General features: G+C 38.1%; 1 protein-coding gene across 1 annotated transcript; it reads left to right on the forward strand.

Annotated features, from left to right (window-relative positions):
• The first annotated feature begins 4,081 nt into the window (after nucleotides 1-4,081).
• LOC147609641 (receptor-like protein 51) lies at nucleotides 4,082-6,983 on the forward strand. Its single transcript, XM_086787696.1, has one exon. The coding sequence runs from the start codon at nucleotides 5,569-5,571 to the stop codon at nucleotides 6,937-6,939; it is 1,371 nt and encodes a 456-aa protein (XP_086643822.1). The 5' UTR covers nucleotides 4,082-5,568; the 3' UTR covers nucleotides 6,940-6,983.
• The last annotated feature ends 7,994 nt before the right edge of the window (nucleotides 6,984-14,977 follow it).

Genomic DNA, 14,977 nt, shown 5'->3' on the forward strand with positions numbered 1-14,977 from the left:
ATTCTCGATAACATTAAAGCCTTTACTATAAAGATCCCTTTTGCAATAACCATGTAGATTCCAAATGAAGCCTCTCCAAAGATGAGCTCCAATCCCCCAACAAAGCATAATGCAAATCAATGTACGGTGCTCAAGGGCTTATCAAACGCACAAGGTTACTATGATGGTATCATCTGGATATCTCAAAGATGTTATCAGCTAAAGCTCAAAGGAAATCTAGAAAGCTCATTAAGCCATCCACAAAGCCACACCTTCAAAGATGGATGATATCCAAGGATTTATTGGAAGCACGAGGTTATGAAGGTAACATATGCATTTGGTTACCAAAAGTTAAAAGGTGTGCTTCAAAGTCTAAACAAATCTACAAAGTGAATCTGCGCCAACCCAAGCTTACATCCCAACTTCACTCATCTTAAGAATGTGTGTTGTCCCAAGCCTTGCAAGGATTGGTGAAAGATGGGTACCCCAAAAGAATGCATCAGGCTCAAGGTTTCTATCAAATTGACCCTCATATTTACCTTCCCCAATAAAAAATAGAATCCTTAATAGCCAAGGAGGACCCAGTCTTTGAACAATAACCCTATGAAAGATCGATCCACAAGAACATTTGCCGAAAAAGGGTAATTTGCCAGAAGACCCTCCCAAACTTGGGGTAAAATATGTAAAAAAGCGCCTACTCTAAGAAGGGTAAAGAGACCATTGTAGAAACACAAGGACTAATGATACCAAAAGGCAGAGTAGTACCATAAGATGCCATGTGGGACTGTCCCTCTACATTAAAGCAAGCAATAACAAGGCAAGCTTTCTAAATAATACCTTGCTAAAAGGATACAAAAAAACCCAAAAGGGAAATTTACAAAAACCATGGTGAAAACCCAATAAAAAATGCCATAACACACAAGAACCTCCTACCAAAATAGGTAAAGATCATGCATGGGTTTGCAACAATAAGCCTGTGGTCTTGGATTTCTCATAATCTGACTTCGAAAGAGCTAGAATGGACTACTCTAAGGAGCTAGAATGGTCCACTGTAAGTACAACATCAATGGATGGATGTAGAAAAGTTGGATTTCACAGTTAGTATGAAGACCACCAAAGGTCATAATTTGCAAAAATCAGAATCAGGAGCTCAAGTAGATTTGTATGCATAGAATGGACTACGCTGTACAAAGGTCATATTCTACAAAATTCAAAAGCAGGATCAAAATGTGCCCAAGTCAGTTTGTAAGCATACAACTTCAATGGCACAGCGTACAACTTAACTTCCTCACTATCAACCTCCTCTTTAGAACCTGCAAATACTCATAAAAAACATTGTTTTACATTTATTAGTTTGCTAATCTTGATTAGCATCAAATCCTTCTATAAATTAGGTTTGATGGAAGCTTCCTAGTCACTCTTCCACAGCTCCACATTAATATTATCTTTGATTCTCAGGTTCTACCAACAGTGCCCGAAAATTTCAAGTATTCGAAGCTATCAAGGAAGGACAACAAGCTCTCAAAGAACCAAAGTAAAAAGGATTTGAGTATGAAGATTTGCTGCCACACTTAGTAGTCCCGGTTTTCAAGAGCTCTACAAGTACTCACATCAATGAAGCTAGTTGATCATTGGGATTGAAAAGGGTTAATTAAAAAACTGGACCGACTGCTTTCTTCAGGAAATCCACGTATGGCTTGCAAGACACACTAGTAAATTACAAAACTCCTGAGTGTTGATAAAGGTATTATGCAATGCCTTGGGATTGTAGATCCATGCTACTAAGTAGACTACATTTATGGTCTCGAACTAGTACTTCAATAATTATAACCCATCTTTAGACATGATGTGCCCTAGAATGATTCTTGCATTTACTGCAAAAGCACATTTTGCTGGATTAGGACTCAATCAGGCTTTTCCGAGCACAATCTCAAGTAAAGAAGGTGTTTTGTCTCCTTTTTTTGAAGACACTAAAATCATCCAAGAACACTCTTATGAAGCTTGTTAAGTATCCATCAAAAATCTCCTACACCATCCGCTAGAAGGTTGCCGGAGTATTCTTCAAGCTTTCCATCCGCTAGAAGGTTGCCGGAGTATTCTTCAAGTCAAATGTCCTTTGAAGCAAACACTTTCCATTCGGTCACAAATAATGTGGTCCTAATCTAGAACTTTTCCAAGTAGAATCTCAAGTGAAGAAGGTGTTTTGTCTCCTTTTTGAAGGCACTAAAATCATCCAAGAACACACTTATGAAGCTTGTCAAGTATCCATAAAAAATCTGCTACACCATCCGCTATAGAAGGTTGCCGGAGTATTCTTCAAGTCGAATGTCCTTTGAAGCAAACACTTTCCATTTGGTCACAAATGATGTGTTCTCCCTGTTAGGGCCATAAGCACTTCATTATATCTCGCTACAAAACCATCGAGAAATGAATACATCTCGTGACTAGCGACAACATCTAGCAAAGAATTTGTGAAAGGGAGTGAGAACTATTGCTGCATTCAGCTTTTTTTATCATCTATACAGACATGTAGTTTGCCATTCTTCTCCTCAACAATTAGACCTAGCAGTATTTTGATACTTGTACATGTACAATTAGAAATGTACGAAGTACCATTTGAAAATGTCCTACCTAGAAATTACTATATCCAAAATGAAATCATTTGATAAACCAATTAAAAGTGTACACAAAGCATTGTCAAAATGTGAGTGTACTTGATTGCATCCCGTTACTTGTATGGCATACTATTACATGGACCACGTACCATTACAACTATATGGATATGGTTTGAATACGATGCCATGTAGTAACTGTGATTCGTTGATCAAATCTACCACATGTCAACAGATGATTTGACCAAATTTTTATGCAATTTATAGTGCATCAAGTACTATTTCTAATGGACCACATAATGTGTGTACCATTGCAGACCCAACACGTACTTTAATAGGTTTATCAAGTTTTTCATGGTATCACCTCTTTTTTACAACGGCATTATGCATCCATGTACATAGCCTACATATAATGACCACATGTTAAGTGAAATTACATATAAGACAAATAATTACGAACTAGACTCCAAATTAACTTTTACATAGTTTTCATTAAATGGTTTGTCTACACACGTCTTCATTATGTTCAGGTTTCATGCTTTCAAAAAATTGAAAGGCATCATCAAATTTCTCATCATCCTCATGGGGCAAAGAAGAAGTGGCCAAGATTTTGGCACAAGAAGAGAAAATGCCAAAGAAGCCACTAAGAAAACTACCAATCAAGAGGCCATTCCTATATAATAGCTCGTTGAAAAATGTTGGGTATTCGGAGCTTCACGTATGTACCTATGTTTATGTGTTCACATGTGTACCCACTTGTGTCCGTATGTATACTGTCCCCAAAGGGTTCTATGTTTGTATGTATGTGTATGTAGCCTTATTCATGTATATGTGTGTGTGAACACCTGCTTAGGTGTGAACACCCCTTAAGATAAGTTTATGCCATGTGTCTATGCTTATATATGAGTGTGATATATGAGAGTCAAAAGATAAGGTTCTAAATCTACAAAGGCATGTACTTGGTGTAAGGTTTACAACATCTAATCAAGCTTTATTGAGTCGTGCTATCACTCTCTCTTTTGATCTTTGTTATCTCTCTCTCTCTCTCTCTCTCTCTCTCTCTCTCTCTCTCTCTCTCTGCATGTTGGAGATCTTTCATCCTCCACATAGCGTCTTTGTGTGGAAGCTCCCGGTTGAGTCCTCAACAATGCTAGATCCAATGGTCAGAACATTGCCAGATCCAATGATGGGTCAACATACTATATTCTCTGAGGTGATTGTGTATCATCCTTAGAAGGGGATGGATTGCAATCATTGATTATAAAATCAATTAGCTAAAGATAAGAAGGATTACAAAGAAAATAGTTTTAAAGTATAATGGCTCTAAATTGCATTACAATTAACTCTTGATATTTTTTGGAACCTAGGTTTCACTTATTCAAATTCAAAATTTCAATAACTCAAAAATGTATCCAAGGAAAAAAATTGATTGGAGAATGATACATCATGCTTTTGAATAAACTTTTTCTCTCCTGAGGCTCACATTTTATATTTTTTTTGGGGAAACGCATTTTGTTTATTTAATAATTATATGCAAAACATGCAAATGTGAAAATTTATTGTGTTTGATGAAATGTGTAAATTTTGGTTATTAAAGAATTTTGTACAATATAATTTTTCTTTCATACAAAATGTATTTCAAATGCCACTTTAGTTCAAAATTTAGTATATTCAAATGTGCACTTTTGACTATTTCAAGCACCAATATTACATTCAATTATGTTTCAGCACAATGGAGTCCCTTATACTCACCTCAACCTTGCATAATGAGGGAACTTGGGAGTTTGAACATACACAAAAGGGAGCAATTGGCCATGCACATGTTTCACACCATCCTTTTGTCACACTCCCTTTGATTTCTAATGTCGTCAAATTCAATAATTATGGATGCTAAGCTCCCCAAAAAGGTTCAAAACCCTAGAGCATTTTGTAGTACTAAAGGGTAGAGATTCCAAGAAAAGTACGTAGTGTCAAGGAAGAAGATGTGGGTCATTATGTTTAAACTAAGCGAGGAAAAGAAGAGGCATAATTTCATAATTAGCCATGCTTCATCAGGAAAGCTTAACCACACACCAAAAGAAAGAAGGCCAAGATAATATCCACAACTCACTATATTTCTAAATGTCTACATGATGGAAGCATGTACCTATCATAGCCATTCATGAAGGAATTGAAGGGTAGTGCAAATAGCATTGTGCCTTGGTTGAGGCATTTGCCCATATAGGTATAGCAACATGTTGTGTGCTCACTTTGAATCTTGCTCCCTCTATAAGTGTATTGGTGCTTGTCATCAACAAAAGCACCACATTATTTGAGTTCCTTTATTTGAATCGTGGTGGATGAAGCTTATCCACTAGGTGGTACTTATAATCACTCGAGAAGCAAGGATTCATCTCATGACCCTTTGACTTAAGCTGGTTTACACACTCCTAAGACACAAGGCCCTAAATATGGCAATGTGTTTAAATTCATGCATTTTCTCTTTAATTCGAGCAATGGTGGATTTTATCATTTCTACTAGAAGTTCATGCGCAGTTGCGTACAAGGCCCATGGATTTCTTTATTCAAGAGATCATCAACACTTGAAACAAACAAAAATATAATTCCCAAACTGGTTGTGGTGGACAACTCGATGTCCACTTGAAGGTAGTGCGGCCAAGCAATGAGTAATCGAGACTTCACATGGGTGTGATGATCAGTGGCAAAATCTTCTCTCTCTCACACACACACACACACACACACACACAATCATGCTCTCTCTCTCTCTCTCTCTCTCTCACACACACACACACACACACACACACACAATCATGCTCTCTCTCTCTCTCTCTCTCTTACACACACACACACACAATCAATGCTACCTTCTTGTGTTTAACCCCCGCGCATTTCAATACCCGTGACACTGATCCCTTCTCAATCGAACCTTTGAAGTTTTCCCTTGTTAATCTAGTAAGCTACTGTACTTACACACACCATGAGGTGGGTTGTCTTCCCCTTTACAATGCTATTGTCACCTCTCACGTTGTTGCTGTTGCTGGAGAAATGCTTTGCTCAATTGAAGCCCATGGACAATACCCTTGCAGCAGCAGTTCCTACTCTTGCTCCTATACAAGGTGGCATTGCTCCTGCACACTCTCCTTCTACACCACAAGCTGGTAGCAGAATCGATAATGGCACTCTAGACCCCTCACAAGCACTTGCTTTAATCTCTCTTGGAGTAATGGCAGGGCCAGATCCTTGCAACACGGCCTCACACCACACTCTCATATGTGACCAAGGGTTACCTTACAAGCACCTTGTATATTTACAGCTAGACTATTGCTCAGAGGGTGCAGTGTTGCCATGGTCTGCATGGTGCAATCTATCCTCGTTGAGGGCGTTGGCCTTCAAAGAGTGCCCAGCAAGGTTGTTCCAAGTGCCCCATGCTCTAGCCCACTCCTTAACATCTCTGACATGCAGTGCAAGCCTGGGCAGGTCTGTATACAATGTTCTGGCACCAGGGCTGCCGGCAGCTTGGCTTGGGAACTTCTACAACCTTCTAGAGCTTACTGTCTCAGACGTCCAAGTGAATGCTAGTACTAGCCTCCATATTGCGATCCTCTCCAAGATGAAGCAACTGCAGCACTTGTCTCTCTCCAACACTAACCTCACCGGCCCCTTGCCTTCAACATGGCCTTCTAATAAGATCTCTCTCCTTCACCTCCCAGGCAATGATTTTAGAGGCTTCATCCCAGCTTCTCTAATCGAGCTGCCACAATTAGAATCTCTAGACTTAAGCTCTAATAACCTCAAAGGTGGCATACCTGAGGAGCTCGGCACATTACAAAACCTTCAGTATCTTAGCCTTGCCTCGAATCAATTAAGTGGCCCAATCCCCGATCTAATCCAAAACCTAACATCCCTTCTTTACATTGATCTTAGCAGTAATCAATTCAATGGCTCAATTCCAACCTTCTTCACGAGCATGCCGAATTTGCGTTACGTTGACCTTCGGACAAACAATCTGGAGGGCGAGGTTCCCTTCACGGAAGGCTATTTGCAAAGCTTGAACAGCTTTAAGCTAGGCGGTAATCCGGGCTTATGCTATAATAGGCGTTTAATCTCGGCCAGATTTGTAGAGGGCGTTCAACCATGTGGATATATGGGTGAAGGGCCAGCAGCAGCTGCCTCCCCCTTCTACCTTGATCCATCTCCATCTCCAGAACCAGACCCTTTCAAAGGCTTATCGCTTCAACATGGGCCTAAGAAGGTTATCATAGTCATTGCCTTAGCTCTAACATGCACCATGGGTGCCATTCTCACCGCTACCTTGCTCTCTAGGCATTGTCCCTCCAAGGGGGCCTAATAATAATAATAATATATATATATATGTGTGTCCCTCCAAGGGATAAGGGGTGCTAAATACTATGTATGTATTCCATATATATTGATTTGTAACTCTACTTCCTCTTTCTGAGTACATTTCTCTCAATTCTTAGTACATGAAACGATTGTCGCTCAAATTAGGCACAATTTGGAAGAAGATTTTCAATTGATAAATCAAAACAAGATTTTGCACAATAATGGTTCAATGCCAATAAATGCCATTTCAACTCTAAGAAAGAAGATGTAAAGGATGTCAAATCAAATATTACATGAATAGATGGGCAAAATGAGCCATAAGCCATGATGTATGTGGGTAAGAATCAACCCAAAATATGGCTGTAAAGGAGGCACCTAGGACAAGTGGGTTTGGTGGTCTCCAATCAGCATCATTAAGCCTTTAATCAAGGGAGGTGGAAGCCATAATCAACGGAGCCATATTAGGGCCAGATATTAGGCAATGAATTAAGCAAAGCAAGGTGCTAATGATAATGTGATTTAGCCTATTTAAAGGCATGAAGGTGCTAATGTACTCTAGCCTATTTAAAGGCACCAAATCTAATGAAAATGAGTGTATTGAATCTAGCTTAATCACTTTTTCTTAACCTTCATCAAAGATGTTCAACTACAAATTGAAGCTCCATACAAGGTGCCAATAAGCCACTGTAGATCACCCAACCACTAGAGATCACCACAAGCTTCAAGATTGAAGAAATCCGAAAGCTCCTAGGAAGCCACATTTTTATGCTATTTTTAGGCAATCAGACATGGCAACGATAGAGGGATTACATGGGCCGACACCCTCACTGAACCCAATGGCTGACATCTTCGAGCCATTATCTATGCCCCAAATGCACCTCCCAATGCCATTTGTCATGCCAACAACAAGAGTGTCATCGCGTTTTGCACCCCCTATCACTTCAATCTCACTATGGTTTGGTCCTTTACCTAACATTTTCACAAATCGTATAGGTACCAAACCTTGCCAACCCTTGGATGCCCACACCTTGGACATACTGGACTAGTCTAGGAAGGGGGGTATCCCAAGGACTCAGCGGGTCCCTACCATCAAGAGCACTCACATACAGCCTCCTTGACTCATACAAAATACAGCCATAAAGATCTCCAAAATTATGGGTAAATACGATAGAACAACTGATCCTATTCAATTCATTCAAATGTTTGAACATAGATGTGAAGCCTTTGGAAATCTAAACTGCCCCACTAAGGTACATGCGTTAAACCTATGCTTAGAGGGAAAAGCTAGTCGATGGTTCATCACATTGATGCCGGCAATCAAAACCAATTTCAGAACCTTGAAAACATTCTTTATCCATGGCTTTTCAAGACAAGGTAGTTGGTGGAGTGCAGCGAAAGAACTCTATTCAGTTAAGTGTAAACCAAACGAAACCATTAGAGACTTTATCCTTTGGATAAAACTCTTGGACTGATGATGTGAGTCATGGGAAAAATTAAACGATTCTCCATGAAGGGCTTAAAGAATAATAGCTTACACAACTTGATCACTGTATCCAACCCGAAAATATTCGATCAATGTTGTAAAGAAGCAGTACGTTTAGATGACAACATGCTAGAAGATGATCATGCTACTAGATGTTTCTCATCTAAACCAAGTGAAGCAATGGCCAAAAAAAGATTGATCTCGGAATTTTCATTCCTCGAATTCTATGCAACCTTGCTTAAAAGCTTTCAATCGACATCTCTAAGAGAGGATTAGCTCCTTTAAAACCAACCATCCTTATGTCTCTATAAGTGAGGAGCGAAATGCCTTGTGTTAAGTGCAATCACTACGACCATCCCAATCCCCATTGTACATACAAGGCACTTGTCTTTCTATACTACATATATTGTAAATTCTTTGGTTATGATATTACAAAGTGTCCCAATTCATCAACAATTGACTCAAAACCTCCATCTCCTATGCAACAAACACAAATAGTCGAAAGAGTAGAAACCACTCAAGAAGCAATTAATCAAACACTTCACTGTTTCTATTATCGTCGACCTCACAAAGTGGTAGACTGCACACTTTGGAATACTTCCATGTCCATAATCACTGACACTTTGCAACCCATGTGTGAATGATGTGGCATTGATCGCATGTTCCAAGATTGCCCAAGGCAAGTTGATTCAATGCAACTTGTCTCACAAAATCCAACCTTGAACATCTTAAGTGTACAAAACGAGCAATTGTCCATGGTACCCTTGAATGTGCTTACACACTTACAAGCCAAGGCACGAGAAAAAATAAAAGAGAATGCAAAAGATAACACTTCGGAATGGGTAGAAGAACATGCCTTAAAGCAGAAACCAAAAGAGAAAACAAAACCCAAGAAAAACAAGGGACAACAAACTATCCAAACCAAAGCTAAAAAAAAGGACAGAGAAAAGGAGCCTTTGGAGGACATAACCCCAGAAGAGCCAAAAGCTACACTTGATGTAGAAGCATCCACATCCACCTCAAGGACTACCACCTCAAGGACTACCACACAAACCACAAAACCCATATGTGCGACACAGGATACAAAGGCCCAAAATAAAATTCGATCTTGTCACATGGGCAAACATAATGAAAACCTGACAATCCAAAGAAAGAAGATGAAACGAGTTATAGTACGTCATTGAGTGAGGATGAGCCAAGTTCTAATTCTTCACTCTGTGCACCCAACCATCCCAAATTGAAAATCATGATTATATGACATTTGCTGAATGCAAAAAGCAAGCTCAGGAGAGCATGCTTAGTAGGGTTAAGTGTCTTACAGGATCACCAATTGTGATTGAACCTAATAATGCCAATCTTAAAAAAGCAACCAAAATACAAAACCCAGAGAAGTATCACTTCCCCTTTATTAATCCCATTTTGGATTAACAAACATGATCCTCCAATTGTTGAGGACATTAATAAGTGTCATAAAACGGCACTATAAAAGCTATACATTATGAGATATTGGCCACCCAAGGCCTAGTTAAGTAAGTTTTGGGCATCCAAGTGTGAATAAGGGTCAAATGTATATAAGACATTTTCTCATAATGAAAAGACACAATCCCCTTTTGTGCTATAGAGAGCTCTTCTTTGTGTCTTGAAAGAGATTGAGAGAGAGAGCATTCTAGCATTGTTTCTATTCTATGCTTGTATGATTCATGCTTGTGTGGGAGAGTGAGAGAGAGTGATTGACTTATGCGACGGTGCGAGCGACTCTACGATGACAGCATGGAGGTGGAGCTTGGAGGTTTGGAGGTTAACAACAAGTGAGCTTGGAGGCCTCAAGGGACTCAAGTTCAAAGCATTAGTAAGTGCCCTACGATAGTTGTGATCTATTACTCATCCTTTAGGTGAATGCATTGAGTTTCCTCTTGGAGGTGTGGTAGCCCATAACATTTTTAGTGCTGCTGTCAGGGAAACACCTTTGTTTCTTCCTTCCTCTTGGAGTTTCAGCTCCCATTGCATAAGATTCATCATTGCCCTTGCATTCTAGTAGTGCATTGTGTAGAAAATGAATGGATAAGATTTGTGTAGAAAATGAATGGATAAGATTTGTGTAAAAGTAAGAAGTCGTGTGAAATTGGTTGTGGTTATTGTGTATGTGTGTGGTGGAGTGGTCTCAGAATAGATCTTCACTATTTTTTCTAGTTAATTTTGATATTTGCATCATTGGAAGCATCAACGTGAATGAGTAGGTTGGTGTTCTGTTTTCTTCTTTTCTAAAAATTCACAAAAATAAAAAAATAAGGATCCATTGACTGTGCCTTGAACTTGTATTCCACTCCTTAGATGTTGCACAATCATTTTGGGAATCGTTGGATAAGTATTTTGCACCCAAAATCATAATAGTCGACGTGGGAAGTTTCCATGTGAACCGTTTTCTATAACTTCACGCCACCGTGAACCGCTCTCGGCATCAATGCTGTGATTAACGCCGCAATTCACGGGGTTACCTTGCCAAAAATAGGTAGCCTTATCCTGACACCTCTAACACCATGAGGTTTGACAAAATTAAGAATCGTAAACGTGCAGAAAATTGTTCACGACATGAACTATTTTAGAGCACTTCACGGTGTGAAACATTTTCATTTCGCGACGTGAACCATTTTACAACCCTTCACGACGTGAACCAATTGCTTTTCACGACGTGAAACCTTATCTCTTCACGGGCGTGAACTTTTTCTACAAGCAGATTAAGGCTAAGGAAGTCTCGAGAACATTGAAAATCATAACAAACAATGTTGCGAGCAAAATAGGTAACTGACAAGGGTTATCTAAAAAGATTCCATCCCAAAATGTGTGAAATCTCAAAAATAGCTTAAAAACATAGTTTTTTGAAAGCACATCTAGAATTCCATGTATAAATATAAAAAATTACATGAATTTTGCTATTTTTTTCAAGAGTGAGAATACGTGATCTTCGTAGATTTATAAACTACTTTTGTTTGTGACATAAAAATAAACTTGACTTACAAAATGACATAGGAGTCTACATAACTTAAAGAAATATCAATCTTTTTCAATGGACTTTCTTGGGACAAATTCTACTACTATGTATAAACATGCACATTATTTGACAACTCAAAAAATATTAGAATACATAACAATATAAACTCCATAATTTATGAAAAATTCTACAAACATTCTTGAGTCTATTTCTAGACCCAAATAGCAAAGCCTTTAGTATATACTTATCTTGATAGTTTGCATGACATAATTATTTGATCTATTATTCATAAGCAAATAGTGGGCATAATATACAACCAATGCTAAGAGTTTAAAGAGGTCAATCTATAGAGGTGTGCAACGGTAGACTTCTATTCATATATATATATATAGAAGATCGTAGCTATGGAGGCTTTGAGTAAACCTAAGCATGTTAAAAGAGTAGAAAATTGAAATATTTTTTTGGCAAGACAATCTTAGAGGTAGACATCATATAGCCTATGGGTGTAAATTTCGACCCATATAGGCATTTGTTTTCATGGAGGAAATTTTTGTTATGAAATATGGATAAGGGTGGCGGGAAGAAATTGTAGCCTATATCATGTACATATGTGGTGGTGGCAAAAATTCATAGTATGCATATGTTGCTGTTTGATCCAGATAGCCATTATCATGAACGTAGGTGATGGTATGTCTAAGAGTAGTGTAGGAATGAGCTCTAGTTACAATTATTTAGAGTACATGTATAGGATGTTGAGAGATGGTATGTCTAAGGGTAGTGTAGAATGAACTCTGGTTATAATTATTTGGAGGACATGCGAAGGATGCTGAGAGAAGCAATCTTCGCTCGTGACATTGTCTTTGTATACAAAGAGAAAAGAGAGGAGCTTAGGGCTTCAGGAATGGTGGTAGAGAAGAGCTTGGAGCTTTCACGATGATGGTAGATTCAAGGTTCCCTATGCTGGAGAGCATACTATTGCACATAGGCATGGTAGAGTGCCAGGCTCAAACGCACCCTCTCCTTGACATAGATGGTCCCACCACGTGTATTTGCTTATAGTTCTTCAATTTTAAAATTGAATTGTAGAACAAAAATCAAGATTGGCGAATCAATCGACTGGTTTTCCAAATCAACGGAGCCTTGCATATCTAGATTAAAACCAATGGATTACAAGTCATCATGGATTATCTCATCTAGCTCTTCTATTATCATGAATTTTTGGCATCTACTTTGTAGCGATATTATTTATGTTACAAAGGTTACATGGTTACATAGACAAGCATTTTTTTTAATGACCTCCTCTCAAATTTGTAGTGAAAGGTTGCGACCATATGTATTTTTTAGGTCCTTAGCCCTAAACCTATGTTCTACCTATATCACCTTATCCTAGGCATATTTTTTCTTTAATTCTATGATTTATAAGATTTTTTAAATTTTTTGAGATTTTATTGGCTACTATCTACTATCAACTCGATGTTTTGCATCAAAGTTGATGCAAAACATCAACTCTACCACACAACTCGATGTTTTACATTAAAGTTAATGCAAAACATGAACTAAGTTGATGTTTTGTATTAAGTTAATGAAAAACATCAACTCTTAGCTGAGAAGTTCTTACTCAGCATGCAAAATGTTGTAGCTAAACATCCTTACCATGTGTAGTAACTAGTAGGATTCGAATCTAAGTCTCTGCCTAATATTTTACAAAAAAGTATTTTGGAAAGTATTTTGTAGCTAAACATCCTTACCATGTGTAGTAACTAGTAGGATTCGAATCTAAGTCTCTGCCTAATATTTTACAAAAAAAGTATTTTGGAAAGTATAAACTTTTCTTTCTTAAAGCGAGCTTTTTCATGCTTTCTAAACTCATTTAAGAACTAAAATTACCATTTAATCCCTTTTTGTCACATCAAGGATACATCTTCTTTAAAAATGAGTGTGTAATTATTTTTCAGAATTAGACAACTTTTAAATAGCTTATTCATGATATTTTAAATTTCATCTGTATGTAACGAACTCTTTTTATAAAAGTATATATTATTAATTAAGAAATTATGATACTCTCAAGAGAAATGGATTTTAATACTACTCTCATCTCACAAGAGCCAAAATAGAGTTTTATAATTAAGATAATAAGTGTATCAAGATAACGCTTTTGTAATATAATCATATAAATAGTATTTTATAGTTGCACTCTGTAGTACATCCTCAATCATGCTAACATGGTAGATGACCCAAGGAGTCTAAGATTCAAGTGTACACATAGAAGAAAAAAAATGTATTTGTGGATAGTGAAAAAGAGGATGCCTGGTCTACCTTCTTAGGGAAAGGCACATTAACTAGTGTTGGTGTAGCAATGATTATGAGAAACCATAACTATGCCATAAGCTATATGTTTAGAAAAAAGCTTCTTTTTATAGTTGTATCATTTTTTTAATGGATTGAAAATAGAAATAATAAACATTGTCTCTATTTTTGCATGTTTTTTGAAAACTTATTTGTTAGATTTTCAATTATAATCTTAAAAGTACGCAAAATGAAGACTTTTTTTTCATGTCAATTTTTGTAAGAAACGTGTAAAGTGCCCAAAATATTATCGTTTTTTGGTAGTGTTGTACGCATGCGTAGTGTTGTACGCATGCGTAGATTACTTTTAAAAAAAGAGGTAAAAAACTGAGCTTTTTTGATGTAATCTTTGAAAGATGCCAAATGTTTCTCGTTTTGAGGAAATATTACCTATTTTGTTTGCACCAGTGTTAACAAGGTAACGTGGAATTCTGAGTCCAAAAGCAAAAATTTTAAACACGTGAAAGTGCAGAAAATCGTTCATGACGTGAACTATTTTCTGACACTTCATGCCGTGAAGTACTCTCTGCAATCTCACGGCCTCAGAAATAAGTCGACAGAATCCGACCAAAATTTAATTGGGGTAGCAAAATAGCTTTATCAAATCATATTCACATGCACTTGAGGTTTGGAAAGCTCATCGGAGACTACCTCACTCTTGACGATAGTGCATCGAATTGCGCAGGATCTTTCTATCAAAAGAGTGTGGGTTCAGGTCACTCAATAAGCTCTCAATTGAGTGTCTTAAGGAATCTAACCACCGTTGAAACTAGTAGTGAAGAATCCATGGAAGAAGGGTTACGATACTCTGGGTTTGGGGAAGAGGAGAAACCACCCTCCCCTACTAGATCCAGCGGTATCATTGATATAGCCCAGGGATTCTTTGGTCTCCAAACCAACAATGATGAAGAAGTACAATCTGCGACGGGCATGGGTCCGTCAACTAGTGCTGGACTTGGTCCAATGCAAGAAGTGCCTATCCAAACTTCAAATTCAAGGCTGTTAAACACTGGCACCCCCCCAACAAATGAGAAGATACATGGAAAGTGCAGCCAGGACTCACTTTGGGCCTACATGATGCAGCATGTTTTGGTTGCAAAAGGAGTGTGGAACATTGTGCAGGGTATGGATGTACGTCCAGGTTCTGTGGATGTAGGATCTGTTGAGGATGTTACAAGTTCTAGCAGCTCTACTGTTGCTGCTGTTTTACCCACTGCTGAACAA

Source organism: Cibotium barometz, chromosome 51 (genome assembly GCF_041138505.1).
Source record: "Cibotium barometz isolate CiBa-2024 chromosome 51, ASM4113850v1, whole genome shotgun sequence".
Taxonomy (NCBI): Eukaryota; Viridiplantae; Streptophyta; class Polypodiopsida; order Cyatheales; family Cibotiaceae; genus Cibotium; species Cibotium barometz.